General features: G+C 38.0%; 1 protein-coding gene across 1 annotated transcript in view; it reads right to left on the bottom strand.

Moving 5' to 3' along the window:
- The window catches only part of PHLPP1 (PH domain and leucine rich repeat protein phosphatase 1), a 259,504-nt gene that overhangs the window by 85,182 nt on the left and 148,718 nt on the right, over nt 1-25,604 (bottom strand). Inside the window, exon 4 of the mRNA XM_053572056.1 lies at nt 13,684-13,850. Coding sequence (XP_053428031.1) covers nt 13,684-13,850 — 167 coding nt within the window. The remainder of the gene's footprint in view (nt 1-13,683; nt 13,851-25,604) is intronic.

The raw sequence follows: 25,604 nt of genomic DNA, 5'->3' as shown, positions 1-25,604 counted from the left end.
CCTGTGGCCCACAGCCAAACACTATTAGCTCCGTCCGGCTCAGCGGCTCAGTCTGGGGCCATAGACAACGCCCAAAGTTCTCCGCACTCCTGCTCAAGCTCTCCCCAGGGCAGTTCAACTGAGTGCCAAGTCCAAAAACACCGAAACAGTTCACAGGTAAGGCCTTTCCGGTTTGCTGTCTCACTGCTGCTTGTACTTACGGCTGCTGGTGGGATTAGGTCGATCGAACACACGCAACCAGTTGCCAGTTTTCTACTGTTTTTGTCCTCCTCTTGGGGTCCAGACGTCCCTTGCTGACTCCCTGTATCCTCAACGGGATGATTATAGGCAGATCCCACCAGCCAGAGATGCCTGGAGTCTTATCTCGCCAGACTCACCGTGCTCAGTTGCAGGGAAGCTGTTACTCGACCCCACTTTCAGATTCTTTTAAAAATTAGCAATATAAGAATGAAAAGATAAGCAAGAAGTATATTATCATGTTGTGCTTAAATATCTTTTTTTTTTTTGAGATGGTTTCTTTACTCAATCTATTCATAGCTACATTTTTTTTCATTTGCTCATCAAAAGCTGTGCTCACAGCCAATTTAATCAACAATACTATTTAAGAGATGTTTAATATTAACCACCATACTAATAGGAGAAATAAAAAGTAAAAAGAACATTTCTGTGAAAGACAGAGAACAGACCACTACATCTGCTTTTCTCAAAGCAAAGGAGAGAAAATCCATGCATATACTTGGATAAAATCACATGTGAGTCACACAAAGATATATAGAAGTAAAAACCAGACAGGATCTACATCAAGGATACTACATTACCAAAGGAATGAGAAAGTGAGCGGAAGCAAGAGCAGAGAGAATAACTGTATCATGAAAACATGCTTGGACAGGAGTAGTTTAACTCCATGTCACAAATAGGCCAAGCTTATACAGCTGATAGCGAAACAGAAAAAAAAATCCAACACCCAAAAGTTTACTAGGTATAAAAAACCTGAGATGCTCAATCGAAACATTCATTCACTAAACATTTACTGAGTTCTTACTACGTACAAAGGTATCTGAAATATACAAAGGTGAACTGGACATAAGTTCTGGAACTTAAAACAATTTGAGAACAAACTGGCTCTAATATAAAGCAAAAGATGAAAACTTACTGAGAAAAAAAATATCATGAGATTTTTTTACAAAAGAGAAAATTCATTTTTGCCGGGCGGTGCCTGTGGCTCAACAGAGTAGGGCACCGGCCCCATATGCCAGGGATGGCGGGTTCAAACCCAGCCCCAGACAAAAACTGCGAAAAGAAAAAAACCAAAAAACAAAAAAACCCTCACTTTTACATTGGGGACATACCCAAATGGGACAGACAGATGGGAACTGGAAAAGGTAATATTTAAAAAGAAAAGTGTGGTGTGACTGTTGCTAAAACACTGGCAGGCATAGTTAATAATGCAGATTCCTGGGCCCTATCATTAGAGGTTCTGATTTGGCTCTGGGATGAAAAGGTATTTGAGCTTTTAGTTGTAGTTCATTCTGTGTTGGTATAAAAGAATACTACAGACTAGATAATTTATAAAGAAAAGATGTATTTCTCACAGTTCTAAAGGCTGTGAAGTTCATTATCGAAGTGCCTGATAAGGGCCTTCTTATTGTGTCTTCCATGGTGGAAGAGCAGAGAGGGCACTGATTCACTGGCGAGGGGAGAGCCCCCATGGCCCAATCACCTCTTACAAGTCTCACTTCTTAACACTGTTACATTGGGGATGAAGTGAATTTTGGTGGACACATTCAAACCACAGCACCAATAAACACCCCAGGTGATTCTGATGCAGGTATTTCATGAATTGTTTTGAGAAACACTGATATGGAGGGCAAAAATACAAGATATACTTGGGAAAGATTAAGAGGGCAAATTATTAAGGAAAAAGAACTCCAATGGTTGCAAAGGATGCCTAAAGCCTAATCACAGGGCTCCTGGGAGTGAAGATACTGGAATTTACACCCACGGAAAACTCTGAACTAAATGGAATCATCTGTTCTAGAATGCACAGATTGGTGTACAACATAAATCAGATAATAACGCCTCTTCCTTGCGTGCACACACACGGTATGGAATGAAAGTACGCATTCTAACAGAAAGTGAACAACTTTTTGGAAAGTCAGATTTTTCCCTAAGACTTTCTTGTTAATTGTAAGTCCAAAAGACATCATCAGGGAAGAAAAGGTGTGTTCTGCTTTTACAAGGTCATTGGCAAACATCCTGCCAGTTCTAGTGTTATCTAACCCACCCTCAAGAAATGCCAACAGGCATGTGACTCCTCCTATTCAAAGCCCCATTACTGCGGAGCATAGTGAATGACATCAAAATTCCAGTCACTCAAGACTCAGAAACTCACAGGGCTTTGGTTCTCTCGACTGACATGTGTGTCAGAATGAGCTCCCGAGTTAGATGGTGTTTATTTGACACAGGGTATAGGAGAAAGCGAGAAAGAAGGGCATTACTAGTCTCTATCAGCATTTGAGTTATGATGAAATTTCACCAACAACCACAAAATAAGCATCTGTTGGCCCCCTTTTTCTAGACTTATTATTGTCCTCCTAAGAGCTGTGCAGAATGAAAAGTTATCACGCAGAACAGCAAATGTCTACAAATACAGTGTCTTGCATTAAATTCTTGCTGTTAAAAGTTAAAGCTCAGAGATTAAACAAAGAACTCAACTAAACCACAGAAGAATGAAATTGGGCAGAATACAAAAATGGAATTGGAGTCAAGCAAAGGCTTTTGGAAGATAGTGTACCCCTCCATTTGTTTTAAAATGGGGAATAAAAGTTAAAGAATATCTTAAATGATCGCAAGAAGTCAAGAGGGCAAACTGTAATTTAATACAGCCTGTCTGATAAATAAAACTTTTGTTTCTGAGCTCCCTCTTCAAAATATGCTATCTGAGGGAAGAAGAAAACAGGCTATTATTGCCAGGAATGAGGCTGGCAGCATTCTCCAAGGAGAGGACCAAAGGCTACATAATCTCAGCGCCCTTAGCACCACGTAAAGGCCCTCCTTTGATCAAATGCTCCCGGAAGGAAAGTGGGAATCTTGTGAAATGGAAAGCTTCCCAAGAGGATCAAAATTCCATCTGAAAAGCAAAGCTGTGTAAGAAAGGAACTTCCAGTGCTGGAAACTGTTAATGAAAAAAGGACATTCCATACATTCCATGAAATTCCTTACACACTTGGCAAGCTTCCCCAAACCCTAGTGGTGGCAATTCCTTTCCAGGTTATCACTATCCCTACATAGCACTTAAGCTAAGAGTTTTGTTTTGTTTTGTTTTTTCCCTTTTACGTTGGGCTTTACCCTTTCTTTAGGAGGTAGCAGCTGGTTTCCTTGTAATAATTTTTATATAGCAGAACATCTTCAAAGAAGCTGAAATTGTTCTAAGTACTGCTGTCTAATCTGGCAAATGAGCTGCAAAAATATTTTAGCATCTCTTTATTCTATTATGCTAATGAATTATCACTATTTCCATTAAAAGTTTTTAGGAATTACTGATAAAAACAAAATCTCTCTTTGAATAAAAACCTGGAAATGTGAGCTTTTAGTAAGGATAATAACATTAATAACTCTGTACCTCTGAAATGCCAACATTCCCAAAAGAACAGAATAGGAAATAAGGTCATTTGTTTTCCACTCCATGGGGATTAAAAATGGAGAAATTTGAGCTTTCTGAGAAGAAAGGCACTTGGTAAATGCCATGCATAATTACGAGTTTCTCATTGCTCATTTCTCTATAACTTTCATTCTGTTACACCCACATCCTTGCACACTCAACTCAAGTTCATTCTTTCTTCCCCATTGTTCTTCTATTCCAAAAAGCCAGCCCCTTTCTCCTATTCTTTTCAGCTAAAACAAATTTCACATCTAATCAGTGCTCTAATCACTTTTTTCTTCCAAGCTTATTTCAGGTGACAACATACTCATTTATACCACAGCCTTTAGAACCCAATCATACACTACTAGGCTCCTTGACACTGACCTCTAGCTACTATGTAACGTAATGGTGACTGATCAGAAATCATTCTAAATGACTGATGTCCCCTTATAATAGTTACCTTGAATGCTAGATACACAAAATGGTTCTGCTGCTCAAAGTATTTGGAATGCTTTCTTCTGAAAGTTTAATGATCACATTCTTTTGATTATCTTTGGTGGTAGAAAACAACAATTCAACAAATATTTATTAAGGGCTTTATAACTTAGATGGTGATTTTAAAAGTCTCCATATGTTTATTAAAAGGTATAACTGGTTACGTACAATAGGTATAAAGAAAGCCACCAATGCAGGAGAAGAAAAGGTCACATGGAAATGGGAAATAACCAAAAGCTTCAAGAAACAAAATTACAAATACACTCTGAAGGACGGGGTAAGATTCTAGGGATAAAGCAGTGCCCATTCTCACAAGGTCAGTGGCAAGAAGATATGAGGAGCGTTTACAGAATGATGAATAGAACTGTATATATATATATGTTTTAGAAGTCCAATTTCAAACTGTCCATTTTAAAACTAATGTTTCCTTTTCCAACTTCAAATCCTTTCTTAAGAATCTTTTTCTATGTAAAGTTTTCTGAATCATCTCCCTGTGCACACTGTCTTGTCATCATACCTTCAACCAAAGAGAAATACAGTGATACAATACTGGTCTTACTTCTAAAAGTTGCTGCAATACTTTTTCCAAAGAAGTATTGTACTTACACAAAATTGAATGAATACAGACAATTCTCACCACCACTCACTCATGTGTCCATTCATTTATAAAGTATGTTTTTAATGGTTCGCCTAGCAACAGCAATGACCTCTGAGGGACATCCGATTCCTGCCCACTAGGGATTCGAAGCCAAGCAGAGCAAACAAGATAAATACCAAAAAAGTGAAGTAACAAAGGTGACAGACTGAAGTTATTCAGACAAAAATTAAATGTAACATCAAGTATTTAAAAGTTAAAGCAATACTGCTATTCCTATGCATTATAATATCGTTACAAAAACAGGCTTGACTATTGCACACTATCTTGTGAAACTGTGAAGAGACAACAGTAACAAAACAATACTAAAATCTCAGTATTCAAAGGAGAATGTTAAAAAGCTGATGGTCTTTTTTTTTTTCCTGCCTATTTCAGTATCACATGTGGTAAAAAAATCACAATAAAATTCTACAGACACAGCCATTTTATTCGACTTTACTTTCTGACAAAAACTGATGAGAAAAAACATCTATCCTGGCTGGGGCCACTGTCTCTGTGGAGCTTGCAACTTCTCCCCACATATGTGGGTTTTCTCCAGGTACCACTATGCACTTTAGATTCATGGTCCTAGCCTGAGCTAGTGTGAGTGTGTGTTGCTTGTGTCCTGTGAGGGAAAGATGTCCTGTCCTGGGTGGGTTCTCACCTTGTGCTCAGAGCTGATAGGATAGGCTCTGTGACCCAAGACTCTGAAATGGAATAACGGGGTAAATAATTGTCTGCTTTTATTAATCTTTCCTAAATGTATGAAGAGCTCACATTTATTTCAGTTTTTAATATTAAATGTTTTGTTTTTTATTTAGTAGTTTTGTGATGGGGAGGGGGCTAGAAATATGACATAGGAACTTAAACTTGTCTATGACATCGATTAAACCTATGGTAAAGCTGGTTTCATCTCCACTGTCTCACTTAAACTCGCGGTTTCCAAGAAGCTATCGACAACAATATTAACTTACTGAGTCATCGAAAGTACCAGGTCGTACTGAAATTAAAGTAGTGGTCTTCCTACAAAAGTAGTTCCCTTACTAGAACCATCTAGCTATGCTAGCTTTATTTCTCTATACATATTTACCTACAAAAAGCAAGAGCTAGAAGGCAGATTTACTTCCCTTATTAATGGATAGAAGTGATAACCACGAACCGTCAAAAACAATTGAAACATTGTATCTATGAAGTAGTTGCTTTGTAATTTGTCTAATTCCGACACACAGAATTAAGCAATTTAAGTGTAGTCTAATTATCATCAATTTATGAAGTATTTACAAAAACACAAGCTTCTTTCTTAAAGTACTATGTAGAAATGATTGGTAAATGAAAATAATCTAAAATAAGAGCATTTAAATTCAACTTAAATGACAAACTTTTCAAATACCATGGAGAAAGCTACCAAAACCATGTACACACAAATTATTACTATCATACTTAGCTTTTGAGTTCATTCTTTATACTGCTCTTTTCAAATATGGCAGGATATCACCATGAAAGAATTTTCTCATCTATCATCCCATGTGAAGGATGGAAGAATATACTACCCCCAATTGGCCACTTTTGCATAAGGCACTTGTGCAAAAAGCACTTGAAAAATAGCAGGTGTAAGAATGTTCAGACCTCCGCTTGTCTTCCTGAAATCAAGAAAGAAAGCTCTGAGTAAAGACGCCTTCCCTATACCAGAAGGAAAGTAATATTCTTACCACAGAGACTAGAAGTCAAGGCTGAGAATTCTATACAAACAGACCTTGTTAAAAGAATTCTTATCTTTCTTTGGTCTCCTCATGAATTTTAGTTATTTTTCCATGATTTCCTCTTCATTCAACCTGTAAACCTAAAAGTTTACAGAAGTGAGCTATTTTCACAGAACATTTAAATTGGTATTTGCACCAGCATTCTAAATCTGGAAGGATGGCATGCTGATGTACACATACAGTCAGCAGTTTCAGGGGGAAAACATTTATGCCATCTCTTCAGGTCTTTATATTCCTATGGGGGCTCCTATACATATAAAAATTTGCATGCTTTTTCTCCTACTAATGTTTTATGTTCATTTAATTCTTAGGTCCAGAAGGAGTGCCTTACAGGTTACCGGTGAAGTTTTGCCTCCCCTACACTTATAAACTTTTAGGTTCTTCTATGATCCCACCTATGAAATTTTAATAAATGATAAATGAATAAATTAAAAATTTGTAGGAGCAAAACTTATCAGGACGGAAAAATGTTTGAGAACAATTATAATTTAGTGCAAATAAATTCATATTGCTTCGCTATATTAAAAACATAAAATTAGGACATGGGAAGGAAAGTTATATTCCTTGAATTTAAACTAGCAAAAAGTTGTCCTCCTTACTGACTCTACAAAGAAACTTACTGTATTCTAAAAATCATTCTACATTGCAAAACAACAATTTTAGTATTAGAAGCATCTGGGTCATCTTAGTTAATAAGTGAAGTGCTATTTATTAATAAAAGAGAAAAATAATGCATTATGATTATTAGTGACATATATAATCAGGAAAGAAACCATTAAAACCACCAAAAATTACTCTCATGTTTGCTTCTCCTCTATATTTTGAAAACTAACTTGAAAATTCCAATGCTAATAAAGGAAAAATAAACAGTAGTAGTTCCAAGAACAATGTTTTCCCCCTGAAACTGCTGACTGTATGTGTACATCAGCATGCCATCTTTCCAGATTTAGAATGCTGGTGCAAATACCAATTTAAATGTTCTGTGAAAATAGCTCACTTCTGTAAAATGAAAATTGCAACAGAAAGAAAAATTAAGGGGACATGCACTCAAGATAAAACGCCTCAGAACTCTGACATGCTAAAGATTTCTCCCTAGATATATGCCCTAATACTATAAAAGTTAATTCCTTAGAGATTTAGGTAAAAACATACAAATAAATTATCCTTTGGCATTACCCTAACATGTTCCCTGTAAAACATACACTAGAGATTTATAAGCACAAATTCCTTAAACACACAAAAAGAAACCAGTTAATACATGACATATCTCAAAACACCACACTAACTGAATATATAAAAAAGGTACATTAATGCTTTCTGAAGTATAAATATAACTTTCTTAAATACATATCCTAAGTTTGATTACTAGCATTGACTATATACTATACTATATGTATAGGTTGTGTATGTATGTTTACATGTATATTTTTCAACTTATTACTTTGAAAACTTATCAATAAAAATCTTTCTTGGAGAATGAGAGCGGGAGGCAACCACCTCCTAGTAGTGTATGTTGAAAGAGGAAACGGTTTAAAGCCTAGTTTTTTCCAAAGGGTAACACAACAGCAGCTCACCAGTTATTCAGACCCCACCTACCAAGTCCCCGAGGCCTAACTTTCCCATGTTTAAAGCAAGCAAAGGACAAAACAGAAACCTTTTTATTGCAATGCAAAACCTAAAAATTTTCTACCTTAAACAAATGAAAATCACTGCTTTATATTATACACTATTAAGTACAAAAGCTGATAATATATCACTTGTGTTTTGTTTTGCTTTTTTAAAAGAAAAGTCAATGAAAAAAGCTGAACATTAGCACGTACTGTGTGATCCATTTATATCAAGCATAAAAACAGGCAAAACTAATTTATGCTGTGTGAAGTCAGGACAGTAGTTATCTTTGGGGTAATAAACAGAGAGGTACAGGAGTATTCTGGAGTGCTGGTAAAAACTGACTTTGTAGTATGTGTACTGGATGGCATACAGTATGTTATTTTCAAGATAATTATTTCTAAATAATGTAAGAATGATGGAATCATCAGTACAAAGGGATTTTTTGATAATTCTGTTCTGATACTTCTGATATCTAAGTACTTACAGTTCTGGGTAATTTTAAAGATGATAAAACAAATCAAGATCTTTGAAAAATATATATGTGTGCTGATTACATGGATGTGGAAATCCATCAAGTTGTATACTCATATTTGTGACTTTTCTATGTTTTTGTTATACTTCTCAAAAAGACTTTCCAAAAGTTACATAAGGGAGAGTTATATCCCAGATTTTCTCCCCAATTCCAGTAGGAGACAGTCTATTTCCTGGAAGAAACTGAACCAGAGAGTCCCTGATTTATCAGACATAGCAGAAAACACTGTTCTGAAAACTGAGAGATTAAATAAAAATCCATATGTTAAACCCCGAGATTCCCATTTTCTTACCTACTCAGTTCCCCGAATCTTGGCATGCACTGCCCAAGCAGAAGACCAAGAAATTCCTATCTAGTAAAACTGACACACTCTAGGGGAAAGACCCACACGTGTTGTGTGGCAGGCCAGAAGAGCAAGTATCTATACTAGCTCCAGGAAAGAAGCCTTCCCCCAACCCCCGCCAAAAAAAAGGCATTGAGAAGAATGTTAGAATTCTGTCAGAAAGCTTACAAATACTAGAGAAAATGAAAAGTATATAAGCAAAGCTATTATACAGCCAGCACAAGAAAGGAAATGTAATCACTGCATTTATATGCCTTAGCTGTGAAAACAGTTCCATACTCACAATAATGTAAAAAATGAATACTGATTTAACAGAAAATTAATACCTATATATTAAGAGGATGGGGAAGAAGTTTGTTCAGGGGGCAGAAGGGAGTGTGGGACAATGAAAAGAGCTAAACTCTTACTTCCACAGTAATAAACCAACATACAAAGTCCACTAATGAAAAACCAAAATATACCAGTATATGTTTAATATTTAGAAAGATGAAAGAAAACAGCAGAAAGAGCCAAAAGACTCAAAAATGGTTGTCTGGAGAACAGGACTTGGGTATATGGATGGGCTGAAGCTTCAGGCACTCATTTCTTAGTATAAACCTTGTTGCTTATTAACACTTAAAAAAATCTATCTAGAATATTACTTTGATAGAGAAAAATGTCTTAACTTTAAAACACATAATAAAAGATGAACTCAGTGGTTCACACCTGCAACCCGAGCACTTTAGGATGCCAAGCGGGGAGCATCAGTTGAGGCCAGGAGTTTGAGTCCCTGTCTTGGCAAGAAGTAAGAATTAGCCAAGCATGGTGGCAGGTGTCTGTAATCCCAACTACTCAGAAGTTGAGACGGGAGGATTGCTTGAGCCCAGAAGTTCAAGGCTGCAGTGAGTAAGAATTCCACCATTGCACTCTAGCCTGTATAACAAAGCCAGATACTGTCTCTAAATAAATAAATAAATAAAATAAAATAAATAAAAACACACCAAAAATACAAATACAAAATCAATCAAAACAAGAAAGGTACAGAACAGTAGGCGAGAGAAATAGAGGCTGAACTCAGAGGGAAAATGACAGCAAGACAATCAGTGCAAGGTCCAGGTGAGAGCTGAGAAATGCTTTTACTAGACAGTTGCTAAGAGGGGGTATGTGTAGTAGAAGGGTGGGTTCAAAAGGTACAGATACAGAATCAAAATAGTAAGTGACTAAAAGGCAAGGCAGGACCTGAACCCTACTGAAGTGGGCTCATGCCCAAAATACCTTTCCATCTGGGTATTTATTTATTCCACAAATACTGTTTCTTCGGAAGTATCATATTCTCCTATGTAATAAGAAGCTTTTTTTGTTGTTTTTAAGAGACAGGGTCTCACTCTTTGCCTAGGCTAGAGAGCAGTGGTACTTATAGCCCACTGCAGCCTTGAACTCTTGGGCTCAAGCAATCCCCCTGCCCCTGACTCCACAATAGCTGGTACTACAGGCTCATACCACCATGCCTAGCTAATTTTTTCATTTTTATTGTAGAGACAAGGTCTTGCCATGTTGCCCAGGCTGATCTCAAACACCTGCCTCAAGCAATCTTCCCACCTCAGCCTCCCAAAGTGCTGGAATTGTAGGCACGAGCTACTGCACCCAACCTAGAAGTATTTCAATTTTCTTTTTGTTTAGGCTTAAAAGTTTTGAATTATTATAAAATACTCAAGTAGAAAAACACAGAAAACAATAATAGAGCTCATCCAGGTATTCGCTGTTCAGTTTTTAAAAATATTAACATTTTTGCTTCTAATTTTTCTTTTTAAAGAAATAGCATTACAGATATAGTTGAAACTCTCTTTAAACCATTCCTTAATCCATCCCATAACTTCTTCCCCAGAAGGTACCATTAACCTGAATTTGGTATTTAACATCCCTATAGATGCCTGTAAAAAGAGAGCACTAGTTTAAATGAATTTTAATGCCCTGTTCTAAGACACCAGAATTCTGTAGTATAATAGAAAGTTCTAGATATTCTACAATAGAAACAGAATTCTACACTGCTGTGAAATGCACAAAGATTTTGAAATAATTTCAAACCTTAGAACAGATTTTGAATAATGATATAATCCTTCAGCAAAAAAAAGTATTAATTTTATTACAGTAGTCTCAGTACAAATATTAATATCAATACATAGAGCATATAAAAACCTAATTTAAGAATTCCACTGCGGGTCAACTTTCACAGTACCCATCAGCTACAGGGAACAATGAGGAGTTGCTTGAGCACAACATTCCAACATTCTTTCTGGAGTCTCTACTCTACGTAACTAACTCACTAAAGCACAGAACTCTCCCCTTCTCCATCAGGCATTTGTAGTAAAAATATTCTTTTAAAATGTATGTAATGCCAGTTTGGCTTAAGGATGTCCTTGATGATGCAGGTAAGTTAGTTTTATTACATCTAAACCTCTGAGTACATGTATTTTTAATTTTCTGGGTGATAAAACAGGAAGTAAAATAAAACACTTTTGGTGTACACTGAAGTTATGATGGTAGCTCAAGGAAAACACTTAACATGACGATTTGGGTTGTAAGTGAAAGCAATCACTATTTACATGGAATACCATTTTTACTTGAAAGAACCACTGATAAAACTATTGTTATTTGTATTTGGGTATTTGACATTTTCTTAAAAATGAAATGAGAAAGTTGTTTCAGAAAAAAACTGATGTTTGTTGCCAACGACAGATAGCCTTCAAGCTTTTGATAGAAAACTAAAATTTTGAAAAACTTGTTTCCACGGTAAGCTTGAAATTTTCTAACACTTAAAGACCCGTCTGCTGAGATCAGTGGTAATATTAACAAATGTAAATTCTTGAAATTGTACAACTGAATGTGTTAACATTTGGAATATCTGTATTACACAAGAAGCCAATACTTTGCAAATGACCAACACTTCATGCAAAAAATGGTGCATGGATAAAGATTCAAGGTATAAGACCAATGTATCTTAATATTAAAGAATTCAAAAGTTTTTAGCTCTCAGAACTAACATTTAAAAAATAACCACTTGTCAAGTTTTGGTATAATATCAAAAAGGAATAGTCACAATTATCTGGAAAAACAATTAAAATACTTTTCTATATTCCAATTATAACCACAAATTATATTTAAACAATTATTGGATTATTCTTTCTAGCTGTTAAAAAACCATACACACAGAATCACATTGGTTCATTGCCATAGTTTAATCTCTGATCATATCAGTTATTGACTGACTGATTGATTGATTGGAGACAGATCTCACTTTGTCACCCTGGGTAGAGTGCCATAGTGTCACAGCTCACAGCAACCTCAACTCTTGGGCTCAAGCAATTCTCTTGTGTCAGCCTCCCAAGTAAGTAGCTGGAATTACAGGCACCTGCCACAATGCCTGGCTATTTTTTTTTTTTTAGAGATGGGGTCTCGCTCTTGTTCAGGCTCGTCTCAAACACCTGAGCTCAAGCAAGCCACCTGTCTCAGCCTCCCAGAGTGCTGGAATTACAGGTGTGAGCCACCGCGCCCTCCCCATATCAGTTATTTAAAAGCAAAAGAACTAACCATTATTTATTTAAAATAGTTGTATCTTTTACAGTTATAGTCTTGTATGTTTGCAATAAATATATAAATACCAGAGGCTTAATTTACCACAGAATCAAGATTGATTATTACTCCAAAAAGAAAGGAAATGGATATGGTAAATTCTACATGTCTCTTTTGTTTTGGAGACATGTGAGTCAAGTTCCTCTCTCTAGTTCTGAAGGAGATTCTCTTTGTATATGTATATAACATGTGACTGTTCCAACATGTACACTCATCACTCAGATGACGTGGTGTTAATATGTTAATAGACTTAAACCTTAGTTCTTAAATTTTTTTATTAATTATTTTTTATTAAATCATGACTTTGTACATTGATGCATTTATGGGGAATTCTTAAATTTCTAAGGAATGTCTTTTCATCGAAAAAACTGATCTGCAAATTTCAAAAGAAATAATTTAATCTGAACAAACCCCTGAAATTCAGAAGTAATACAGTCTTTGTTATTAACTTTTTGCAGATGCATTTTTAGATAGGTTATGGAATAAAAGTGGTTGGAAGAGAAACTGTTCTTGTACAAATCTATCCAGTTAATAAATGCCAGAAAGAATTAATTTCTTTGTTTTTTTGTTTGTTTGTTTGTTTGAGACCAAGTCTCACTATGTTGTCCTCAGTAGAGTGCTGAGGCTGTCACAGCTCACAGCAACCTCAATTTCTTGGGCTTAACCAATTCTCTTGCCTCAGCCTCCCAAGTAGCTAGGACTACAGGTGCCTACCACAATGCCCAGCTATTTTTGTTGTTGTTGTTGCTGCAGTTGTCATTGTTGTTTAGTAGGCCCCAGGATGGGTTCCAACCTGCAGCCTTGGTGTATGTGGCTGGTGCCCTACCCATTGAGCTAGGGCACCAAGCTGAGAAAGCATTAATTTCAAAGGCAGGAATCATGAAAACAGAATTCAGAATGAGAATTGATAACACCGTAATAAGCAAAGTCCTATTACCCTGCTCTATGAAAGTTTACATACTGTGGTTTTTCCAGTCAGCACATTCAAGAGATTACAACCAGAAGCTGCTTCTGCTCCCCACCCCTCTTAAGGAGCCATCCATCTCCCTGGCTTACCTTTGCAGTTCACTGAGCCCCCTGGCAGCAGGCAGGCTAGGGTTTTGCCTTAGGAAGTTTTGTTTTAAATTGAGATGAGTGAGGTCTTGGCTGTAGAAGAGGTTGGCAGGCAGATGTTCCAGGCTGCAACATGAGAGGTCCACTGAGCTAATACGCTGTGATGCAACCTAGAGTGGGGATAAAAAGCACAATTTAATTTTAATATTTATCCTGTAATTATTTTCTATGAATAGAAATAAGATAACTGCATTTGGGAATAGACACACTATGCAAGTACCACTGTTAGTCCAAACATAAACCAAGGGTATTTACAATCATGACAGACCACATGTACAGTGGTGGTCCAATAAGATGATACCGAAGCTGAAAATTTTCTATAGCCTAGTGATTTGGCTGTAACACTGGAGTGCTAAGTATTACCTTTTCCATGTTCAGATATGTTTAGACACATAAATACGTGCCATTGTATTACAATTGCCTACAGTAGTCAGTATAATAACTTTTTGGACAGGTTTGTAGCCCAGGAGCAACAGGCAATGTTGTATGGCTTCAGTGTGTGGTAGGCTATACAGTCGAGGTCTGTGTGAGTGTATTCTGTGATATTAATATAATAATGAAACCGAATGACGCATTTCTCAGATCACAGCCCCATCATTAAGTGACACATGACAGCACTTAGCACAGAACTGAGCCAAGTACTGTGAAAGCAGAAAACAGTGCCCCTGCCTGGAGGGTGCTTACAGTAACCTAGCATAGGAGACAGGTTTGAAATAATACAGATTATCCCATCAGGTTTATTGATACCAGTAATTTCCTCTGATGTAGGAGTTTTATTCTTGAAAACACAAGAAATAACTCTCTCTCATGATCAGAGAATTCAGAGCTAAATAATAAAGGACTTTAGAGTAAAGATAAGATTGGTATAAACTGAACATATGAAAACCCTTGTGTATATTGATTTAAAACAGCACAAACAACAAAAAAAAGCAGTTTATCAATGGCCTTGCACACATCTTCAATAGTAATGGTATCATCTAACCAGATTCCATTACCTAACTGTTACAAATTTCTCAGGTTCCCTCTTCGACAAAATTTCAATGAGATGCTTATAAATTCCTTGTGCTTTGCTTCATGTTAAGTATTCCATGTGAAATTTATGTCTAAATGTTTACCCAAATGTTCAGTGTCTTCCTGTCTTCTCTTACCCCAGCCAAGATCCTAGGGCTACACACCAACTTGCATGTTGGAGACAGAAAATGTGGTGGGTGCCCTGTATTTCTCAAATGTTCTCTCCAATATTCCAGGTAAGACAGCGTCAATTCATACCAAAGCAAGTGGCTTCAGCCCCACGGCCACACATCTTGGCTCTTTCTCTTTTCACAGAGACTACGGGATATAGTTCTAGGACTCTAACTGGCTCTATCTTTACCAAAGCTTTAGGGTAGAAACTTTACTGCTAATCTATGATCAACTCCATGTCCTTTTCTATTACTAAACACCAGGTTTCTTTTCCTAATCACAGGTGGTAGAACACATTCTTAGGAGTGTGGCTCTGGGCTCAAAGTGTGTGCACCACAATCAGGAGCTGAGATAACTGGAACAAATCACTGATCTCTCTAAAATCCAGTTTTGCATCAGGTTAACAGCAATAAAGGTAGTACCTACTTCTCCATGCCTAGCACAGAAAAAGCATTCGATCAAAGTTAATTATTATCACTATTACTACTATTTCCAAACAGAAGAATTCACATTTCATATCCACTGGAATCCAAATTCTCCTGATGCTAAAAAGTACTCAAAAGGGACTTAGAAATCTGTATAAAATATATTCTCCTGATGGCATATTTGAGATTGGAAAGAAATTACTGTACACACGTGAAAGGTAAAGGGGCATGGGTAAAAAAAGTTGGGCAGGTCTCATCTCAGAAGATCTTACAGAGTTAAGTCCTGAGTTTGCATTTCAGCAAATTTATCTTTCCTTGAATTTTTGCCACCAAGAAAAATAAAATTCTAAACAGGGCCAAATACTCATATGAATCAAGAGATGTGAAAAGAGCAAGAATTTTAATTGACCTGAAAAGGTAGATGCAGAAGCACCACAGCCCCACTGAACTCCCACAGAGTTTGCAGGAGTGGACAGGAACCTGTTTAGAGAAAGGCAGGTTGAAAAGTTCTGCTAGTCAGATGAACGATTCCTTCAAAACTGTGTGTTGAGCATCCTTATCTATGTGATGGTGTGTGCTGGACCTTGTATTTCACCAGGAGCAATCATAAAACAAGACAGACACAGACTCTGCCCTGAATGAGTACACACCAAGAGGAAAGGGCAATTAAGATACTACATCATAGAATCATAGAAAAGCAAAAGCGCAGAACACTATCCCAAAAACTCAAGAAGGCTTCCCAGAGGATATAATGTCCCAGCCCAAATGATGCAAAGTAGAAATCTGTGTTTTTTTGTCTGCTCCAAATACTTTCTCTACTTATTCCTGGTACAATCCTTCAGACACAGGTGATCCTAAGGGGAGAAGCAAACTCAGTATCTTGATGCTCTGGGTATAGAAAGGCATGTACTCTATGAGCAATCCTAGCGCTCCATCTGCTGAAGCCACAGACCCAACAGGTGCTGGCGGGGTACCCAAGCTAGGCTAATCAGAGGACTTCTCTGGGTTTATATATTCAGAAGCCAGGAAGCGGGAGGGAGGGAAGGAGAGAGGACAGCTGCTTAGTGCTGTAGTTAGAATGAATGAACTAGATCAGTATGTATGAACCTGAACTGATAAAAAAGCAAACTGCAATGTGCTACGTACAGTATAATACCATTTAGGAAAAACATTTTTAACACAAGCACACATAACTCCATATTATGTACAAATAGTTATATGTGCAACAGAGCTATAAAACCATAGACTAGTCATAAACCAAATTAATGACAGCAACTGTTTCTAGACTGGAAGGGAGGAAAATGGAAATAGGAAAGGGAAGATAGGAGATTTTATCTGTAATGTTTACTTTGCTATAAGAGGAACAACAGAAGATACAAAGCAACTGTATCAGTATGTTAACAAATGGGGAGGCCAGTATAAGGAAATTGTATTATCTTTTGTATTGTTCTGCATATGTGCATGTGTGTGTGTGTTAAATTGGGGGGGGAATGGGGTGCGATGTGTTCTCCAGCCTGAGCAAGAGTGAGACTCTGTCTCTACTAAAAATAGAAAAATTAACTGGGCATGATGGTGGGCACCTGTAGTCCCAGCTGCTGAAGAGACTGAGGTAGGAGCATTGCTTGTGTGTAACCAGGAGTCTTATGAGGTTGCTGTGGGCTAGGCTGATGACACTGCACTCCCATCTGGGCACCAGAGTGAGCCTCTGTCTCCCTCCAAATAAAAAAAAATTATGATCTGGGCGGCGCCTGTGGCTCAGTCGGTAAGGCGCCGGCCCCATATACCGAGGGTGGCGGGTTCAAACCCGGCCCTGGCTGAACTGCAACCAAAAAATAGCCGGGCGTTGTGGCGGGCGCCTGTAGTCCCAGCTACTCGGGAGGCTGAGGCAGGAGAATCGCTTAAGCCCAGGAGTTGGAGGTTGCTGTGAGCTGTGTGATGCCACGGCACTCTACCGAGGGCCATAAAGTGAGACTCTGTCTCTACCAAAAAAAAAAAAATTATGATCAGTAAAAATGGAGGGAAAAACTGAAAGCAGTCTTCTGGCTTTCCTCCCAGTTCAGTGTTCTAGGAGGTGGTACACCATGGACAAATCTTCCTCCTGTAATCAAAGGATCTCCATTTTAAACCTTAATAGTGGGTGAACAGTGATCCCCTGAAATGCACATCACTGTCTCAATCCACAGAATCTGTGAATATTATCTTGTATGACAAAAGATGTGATTTAAGTTAAGGATCTTGACAGTAGATGCTTACTCTGGATGATCCAGGAAGGCCCCAAATGCAACTGCATGATTCTTATCATTTTTTTTTTTTTTAAGAGACAAAAAAACGGGGCTACGGAAGTTTTAAGATAGAAGAGGAAAAGGCAGTGTGACCAGAGGCAGAGACTAGAATGATGTGGCCATAAACCGAGGAACACCCATAGCCACCAGAAGCCAGAACAGGCAAGTAATAGATTCAGCTCTGAAAGTTTCCCCAGAACCTTTAGAGGAAACCAGGCCCTCCTGACACCTTGATTTTGGACTTTTGGCCTCCACAACTGCAGAGAATAAATTTCTATTCTCTTAAACAGGCAGGTTTTTAGCCGGGCTTTGTGGTGGGCACCTGTGGTCCCAGCTACTCGGGAGGCTGAGACAAGAGAATTGCCTAAGCCCAAGAGCTGGAGGTTGCTGTGAGCTGTGACGCCATAGCTCTCTACGAGGGCGACAAAGTGAGACTCTGCCTCTAAAAAAAAAAAGGCAGGTTTTGTGAATTTGTTGCAGCAGCCACAGGAAACTAAAACAATCCTTCTTTTCAGTGAATATCTACAAGTGCCAATCACTCTTCTTCAGTAAACAAAATGAAATCCCTGCCCCCCATTAAACTTTCCTCCCAAATAAATAAATTATATATTAAAAATTGGTAAGTACTATGGGAAAAAATAGAACATGAAGATGGAGCGGGGGCAGGACTGCTGTGAAGTGGTAAACCATAATTTAAACAGATTGGTCAAGGCAGGAGTCATGCAAGAGGCCACAGTTAGACAAAAAGGACGGGAGGAAATCAGCTGAAACAAAACGATTTATTTAGGAGAAGAACATTCCAGACAGGAAGGCAGGAAATAAGCAGAGTGAAGGTCCTCAGAAAGGAGTACACCTGGCATGTGCAAGGGATGCAGAGACCGCTGGGAACAAGAGAGTGGTAACTGGCAACAAGGTCAGGAAGGTCAGGAGGTGGGGTGACAGCAGATGCTGTGGGGCCTTCAGGCCACTGTAAGGATTCTGGCCTTTAACGTGAGTGGGATGGGAAGCGAGTGTGGAAAGGTTCTGAGAAAAAGGGAGAGGTAAACAGCAGCATCCAGTAGACACTCCACATCTGCAGGGCTGGTCCCAGGACCGTCTTGGATACCAAAAGCCCCATGGATAACAAAACCGCAGCTGCTCAGGTACCTGATATAAAAATGGCACATCACAGTTGGCCCTCGGTATGCACTGCCTGTAATCTGCAGCTGGTTGACTCCAAGGGTGAGAAACTTACAGATACAGAGGCCCAGCTATACTATGCAGTTTCCTTAGTTTTTATCTGTCTCTAGACTGTCAGCTCCATAAAGGCAGGGATTTTTCTATTCTGTTCACTGATCTAACCCTATGCTCAGCACTGGGGATGACCCTAAGGACACACCTGCTGGAAGAATGGCCACTGGCTACTGTACTGCTGGTCTTCTCTTCACAGTCTGCCTCTGCGCTTAGGAATTCTTTCACATGGAGGCCACTTAGAAGAAGACAAATTCTTTTTCAACTGAAACATCACACTAAATACTCCCTTTAGTGTGAGAAACTGATTAAACTCAGAGAAAATGATTAAACACCAAGCTGTATTTGCTTCCTTTCCTCATTCTGGACTATAAGCTGTTTCTGCTGGAAACAAGGGGGAGGAGACTACATTACGAGGCTACAAGTGAGAGCTGTGTTACAGGGGCTGCAGCAGAACTAGGAACATGCACAGTGAGAACATAAATTCAACATGGCATGATGGCCAAAGTAACCATAAGAGCTACCATGAGCTGCACCTCTGCCCAGCCCTGGGCCCTGGCAACAGAATGGGAGGTTTAAGTGCTTCTGCCCAGGCCCACCTGGGCACATCAGGACTCTAAAGCACTCCAGTTAGAAGGTTCTGCTTGATTCCTGAGGGGGGAAAAAAAAACCTACCAGTCAGGTTACTCACAGAAACTGACACATCTACATGGCAGCTATTAAACAATTATTTTTTAAATAAAAAAGACCCACATATAGGGCTCCGACCCCATATACCAAGGGTGACAGGTTCAAACCCGGCTCCGGCCAGCTAAAACAGCAGTGGCAACTGCAACAAAAATAGCCAGGCATTGTGGCGGGCACCTGTATTCCCAGGTACTCGGGAGGCTGAGGCAAGAAATCACTCTAGCCCAAGAGCGGGAGGTTGCTGTGAGCTGTGAGGTGATGGCACTCTACTGAGGGCGACAAAAAAAAAAGACCCACATAAATAATAAATATTAATCAGAAAACCACCTGTGCATATTTCAGAACAAGTAGTTGTTATTGTTTTTTGTTTTTTCCCAAGTAGCAACAGCCACAATAATAGTAGCTAACATTTAGGTAGCGCTTCCTTTGTGAAAGGCACTGTTTCTAGAGCTTAACATAATACTTAATCTTCCCAGAAACTTCGCGTAGTAAGGACTTACTCGCATTTCAGAGATGCAGGTTAAACTGAGTCACAGAGTATGCCTAAGTCCACATGGTTGAAGCAGCAGGATCAGAGTTTGAACAAAAGCCTGTACTAGTAACTCCATACAATCAGGTCAGGATCTGGAAGGAAATTCAAATCTGACCAGAAGGGAGGCTCCTCTACACCGAAATTAAAATAATAACGTAACTAGAGCAAAGAATCTTAGATGTAGTTCCTAGGATAAGCTTTGGCCTTAATAATGAAGACAAGTTGGTGACAAACAGTGACAGAAGCAGAGGAGACCATCTGTTGACCAAATACAGATTTCAGACAAAGGGAATCCTATGGGGCATCATTCCTTGACAACATGGGTTCTGCCCACTTCAGTCTCACAAAGGTTGTCCAACTGGGAAACAGCAGTGCCACCTGGTGAGCACCTAATCAAATTTTTAAAGGTTACCAGCAAAGTGTAAGAGGTTAGAGAAATTTGGAAAGAAAAAGAAAGAAATAGGGACATTCAGAAATTACCTCAAGTCTCTGTTATAGAAAGGGACTTCTGGAGGCGAAAACTATGTTGATTGGTTTGATGTAACCACATCAGATCATATAAAAAAAATCAACACATTGTACCCCACATATGCATAAATGTATTCATGATCTATGTGTATTTAATAAAAATAAAAAATAAAATAAAGGATCTCATGATTAGAATTAAATCCCTTTTGGCAAAAGCTATCTGTTCCTTCAGTTTCCTTATCTCTAATGTAGAATCATGTCTGCAGTGATCGACTTGACAAGTTACTGCAATAATAATACTTTTCTCATTTTAAAAACTCAGGAGCTCTGTAGACCAAGTATCCCTAGAGCAACATCCAGAGCTACAAACAATACAAATCTATGAAACAGAAGTCTATTGTATAGCTATTGCTCTTGTCACCCTGCACACATAGATAAAAGTGCAATCAAAGACAAACTATCAATAAACTACAAATGAATGAATTTGAGTTTTAGATCAGTTGAAGGTAGGAAATCAGTTCTATTCTGTATTAATAATAAAAAAAGTTTAAGTCTGATAATTTAGAATTAGTAAATTAAATGGGACTTTTCCTGCATGAACCTACATACTCTGAGAGAGATACACGAAAATGAACATGAATCCCAACTCTCTGCTCAGGCTGTCTTCTTTTCTAAATGATTTATAAAAATATATGGGGGGTATGCATTCATATGCCTCTCAAAATATTTCCCCCAAAGAACACTGAAAGCTGAAAATAAAAATGATAATATAAACAATAAAATTTTCAGATTACTTAAATGGGCATCCACACACTTTCTAATATGTTACTTGGCTTGACACTTTCCTGAGAAGTTTCTTTGCCTGTCTGTAAGACCCTTATGGTCAAAAAGTATCTCTGCGCTCAGTCTGAGCTGCATTTCTAAACCAGTGTGTCTGTCCTATCCCTACCGAGCTGTCAAAATTATCATCTTCCCTTGCAAGAGGTCTGTATTCTGTATCACTTGCATCCTTCTTCATGGTTCACCTAGTGGACAATCACTTTTCACAGGTAAGAGAAGGTTCACAGTATGTTCATTTGATTTTTTTTGTCCCCTCTACACTTTAGTATAAAGTTGTATTCATCCTTATTATGTGTATAACATGCTAAAATTAAATAAAATGATTCTGAAAGGCTTGGTCAAAGTAGCTAACATAGCATAAATAATTCTCCTTATGTAAAGTAAAAGACTGCTATAAACCTGGCATTATAAGTCATTAGTTGCTCTGGTCTAGCCTTTAGTGGCTTGGGAAATTATGCCCCTGGCTGTATTCTCTGGGGAGTTCACAAGACTTTTGTAAACAATTCTTAACCTCAACTGATCTAGTTTTAATCTTCATCCCTCCCAAAAATGCTTTGGGAAGGCATGAGGTGGGAGAGTATAAATTTAAAATAAGTTTAGAACATAGTTCATTAATCTTTATTGGATAAGCATTCTAACAACTTTGCTTGTTTCAATTTCATCCTTATCAATACAATTTTATAGTGTTTTGTATCAAAGAAAAAATTTCAATTTTAATAAAAAATTTCAATTCCCACTTCTCCATAACATGTAATTATTTCTTTAAAAAATTCCTATAAAAATGCCTTAGCTTGACCACAGCTTTTAACAATGACATCTCATCTCTTGATCCTGTATCTTACCATTTCTTTTCATTTAAAAAAAGTAATGAAATGGTAAGTCAATGAAGATAAGCAACAGGATAATGGAAAGAGGCTGCCATTAACAGGTAAAAATGAGAGATGGGATTCTATGAAGGCAAGAGTGGTTAGGGGTATGATTTGAAGATGACAGGCTAAACAACCCCCCAAATAAAAGAGTATGGAAAGAGCTGCAGGCTAGAAAAAAACAAAACACCTGGCGCCTTGTTCAAGCACCAAGCTCTAATAACATAGGAAAAACAATATAGAGAAATCTAGACTAAGAGATCTTCTTAGGCTTCTCTCACTTGCTTTGCTAGCGAGGAAGGGCACAGGGATGCCAATGAGGAGTGGGTGTGCTCACAGCTATCAATGTAACCTGAGCAAATCATACAATATATATTCTATATTTGCCTTTTATGAACCAGGCACTGCAGCTGGTACTGAAGAGATGCAGTCTTTGGCTTTATAAGCTTAGCCTCGTGAGGACACAGACATCTACACAACTATAATTCAACAAAGCACATGCAATGGTACCCAAAGGACATGCACAGAGCCAAGAACACAATCCTTGAAGTGCCACATCAACAGTTCCCAACACAGTCCACTCCCGTAACAAAATGAGCCCTGTATTCACAGGCTCGCTGCTGTATTTGTTCAGCCAGCTCAGTGTGTAGCCAAAAGTGAAAATGTGGACCAGCCACCTCTTTCCCTGTGAGTGAGAATCAAGTGTAAAGGGACAGAGGAGATGGCACCAACAGCCTTCTAAAATCACAAACCACCAATGTCATTCTAACAGTTATCTCCCTCAACACACATAAACCCCATTGTGTTTCTGGATAACAAAAAGAAAATAGAGCTCAGCTTGGGTGGAGATCAAATCTGAACTCAAGAGTTCCTTCCTCATTTCCTTATTGGCAAAATATGTGTAAACAATCTCTTCAGAATGTTTTTATCTGAGAATGTTGATGAAAATCATGGCAGCATTCTCCCAAAGGTGGTATTCTCCTTGTCAAAAGAGAAGCAAACCACAAAAAACAACTTTTTAGCTCTCTATTAAAAGAAATAACGTAAATACATATTCAATCAATTCTATTATTAGAAATAAGCTTCTTGTTTTGTATTTATATGTTTTTAAATCAATGTTTAAGTTCTAAGTCTGACATACAAGGTCCCGTACGTTTGGTACAGAGTTCCTAGTTTTTTTCCCAATTATTCTACTATTCCCTGCTTTATAATTATAAATTAGACCAGTGGGTAGAAGAATTTAACTCTTCAGAGTAGCTAGAGAAAATTCAATTCTCTGGGTTTAAAAATACTAGGAAATCCCATGAGTAAGTATTTAATGGGAACATTAAACTTTTAAGAATATATATATTTGGGGCAGGTGTGATGGCTCACTCTTGTAATCGTAGGACTCTGGGAGGCCAACGTAGGAGGATCCCTTGAGCTAAGGAGTTTAAGACCAGCATGAGCAAGACCAAGACCCTATCTCTTAAAAAAAAAAAAAAAAAAAGAATACATGTATTTAAATTAGTCTAATCTCAGATAAAAGGATTTAACTTCAAAATAGAACATCAGATACAGAGCTCTAATTAAACTATATACTAAGTTTCTGATATATAATATTTGACCAGTTTGCAAACATTCAGACAACAGCAGTTCCTTCAATATTGAATGTAATTTAATGACATTGCCTTGAATGACAGAGCAGGCATCTCAGATTCCTAAAGTACCTCATAATCATCATTTAAAAAGATCATGGTCAATGTAGAATGGCTCTGCTCAAGTGTCCTTTAGCAACTGCTTGATAAACCACCTTTTATCACACAACTGAGCTGCCTGGATTCTGCTGACAACTCTGAACATAAAATGCCGTATTTTGACATTGTCAGTAAATCTTAGTTTTTATTTGAATCTTTGTTTTTAGTCCCTTCTGAACACCGTAAAACAGTGAAAGTACAATTAAATAAATGGAGCAAGGCAGTAGAACTTATTGCATAAAGCAGTAATTGAATATTTTATACTTCAGCTCCCTCATTTGCAAACTGGAAATAATAATATCCAAGAGATTATCTGTTGTTATAAAAACCAACCTCATAGAATTGTTATGAGCATCTACCTCACAGGGCTACTACATAAACCCACCAGAAAGCACAACTTACGAAAATGGCGGTTATTATGTGCACCAATAATAGTGTTACAGTACATAATTTTACTATTAACAAAATGTATCAACAATCTATCTATTCTTTTTTTTCTTTTTTTGTAGAAACAGAGTCTCACTTTATGGCCCTCGGTAGAGCGCTGTGGCATCACACAGCTCACAGCAACCTCCACAACTCCTGTGCTTAAGCGATTCTCTTGCCTCAGCCTCCCGAGTAGCTGGGACTACAGGTGCCCGCTACAACACCTGGTTATTTTTTTGTTGCAGTTCAGCCAGGGCCGAGTTTGAACCCGCCACCCTCGGTATATGGGGCCAATGCCTTACTGACTGAGCCACAGGTGCCGCCCTATCTACCTATTCTTTTTACAAAGGTAAAAAGCAAAACAAAAGTCTTTTCATTTTTTACTTTACCTCACAAATCAACAATATACTTACTTTGAACATAATATCTAAAGTAAGGAAAATAATGGTCACTTACTCTGTGATGATCAGACGATATCTCCACAAACCAGAGCGCACACAGAAGGGAAGCTATTAGTTAAGGGTGTGAGAACTCAGGGGAATTGCTGGTATTATCAGAGATGCTTCTGAAAATAGACTGCTAAGGAGAAAATGGGGCCATGTAAGGATACAGATCAGGGCAACGTGACAATATTTAGGAGTTATCAAATAGGAGAAGAAGTAGAATCATCTTGTGTTGGTATACCAAATCTAGGATCAATGAATCAAAGCTACAGGAATAAAGACTTCAGCTCAATTGTAAGGAAGAACTGTCCCATCAGACACTCCAGATGTCACGAAACATTATCGACAGTGAGGGACAGGGAAGTCTGGGTGTTTACAGGGCTTTCTGAAATCTTAAATTCTATTCTAACTCTCTTAACTGAGAGCCATTTAATGATGACCATAATTCAGGTTTAAACTAAAGGACCCTTTCAAAGAAAATTTCAAACAACACAATTATTTCAGAGAACCACAATAATTAATATCTTCTTAGCAATTACCTTGCAACAGCCCTTCAGAATCTTAAAATAACACTTTGTAACTTTAAAAAGTAGCTGTAAATTCCTTCCTTAAGAAAGGTAACTATCCACAGACAAAATATATTTGGAAGTACTAATAATAGTAGCACAGACCCCAACCAACCTTCCTTAATGATTCCTAGAAAAATGTTTCCAGAGTTCCAGCAAAAACATGAGGAACACATTATCA

The sequence above is a fragment of the Nycticebus coucang genome, chromosome 19, assembly GCF_027406575.1.
Source record: "Nycticebus coucang isolate mNycCou1 chromosome 19, mNycCou1.pri, whole genome shotgun sequence".
In the NCBI taxonomy this organism is placed as follows: domain Eukaryota; kingdom Metazoa; phylum Chordata; class Mammalia; order Primates; family Lorisidae; genus Nycticebus; species Nycticebus coucang.
This window is presented reverse-complemented; position numbering and strand designations above follow the sequence as displayed.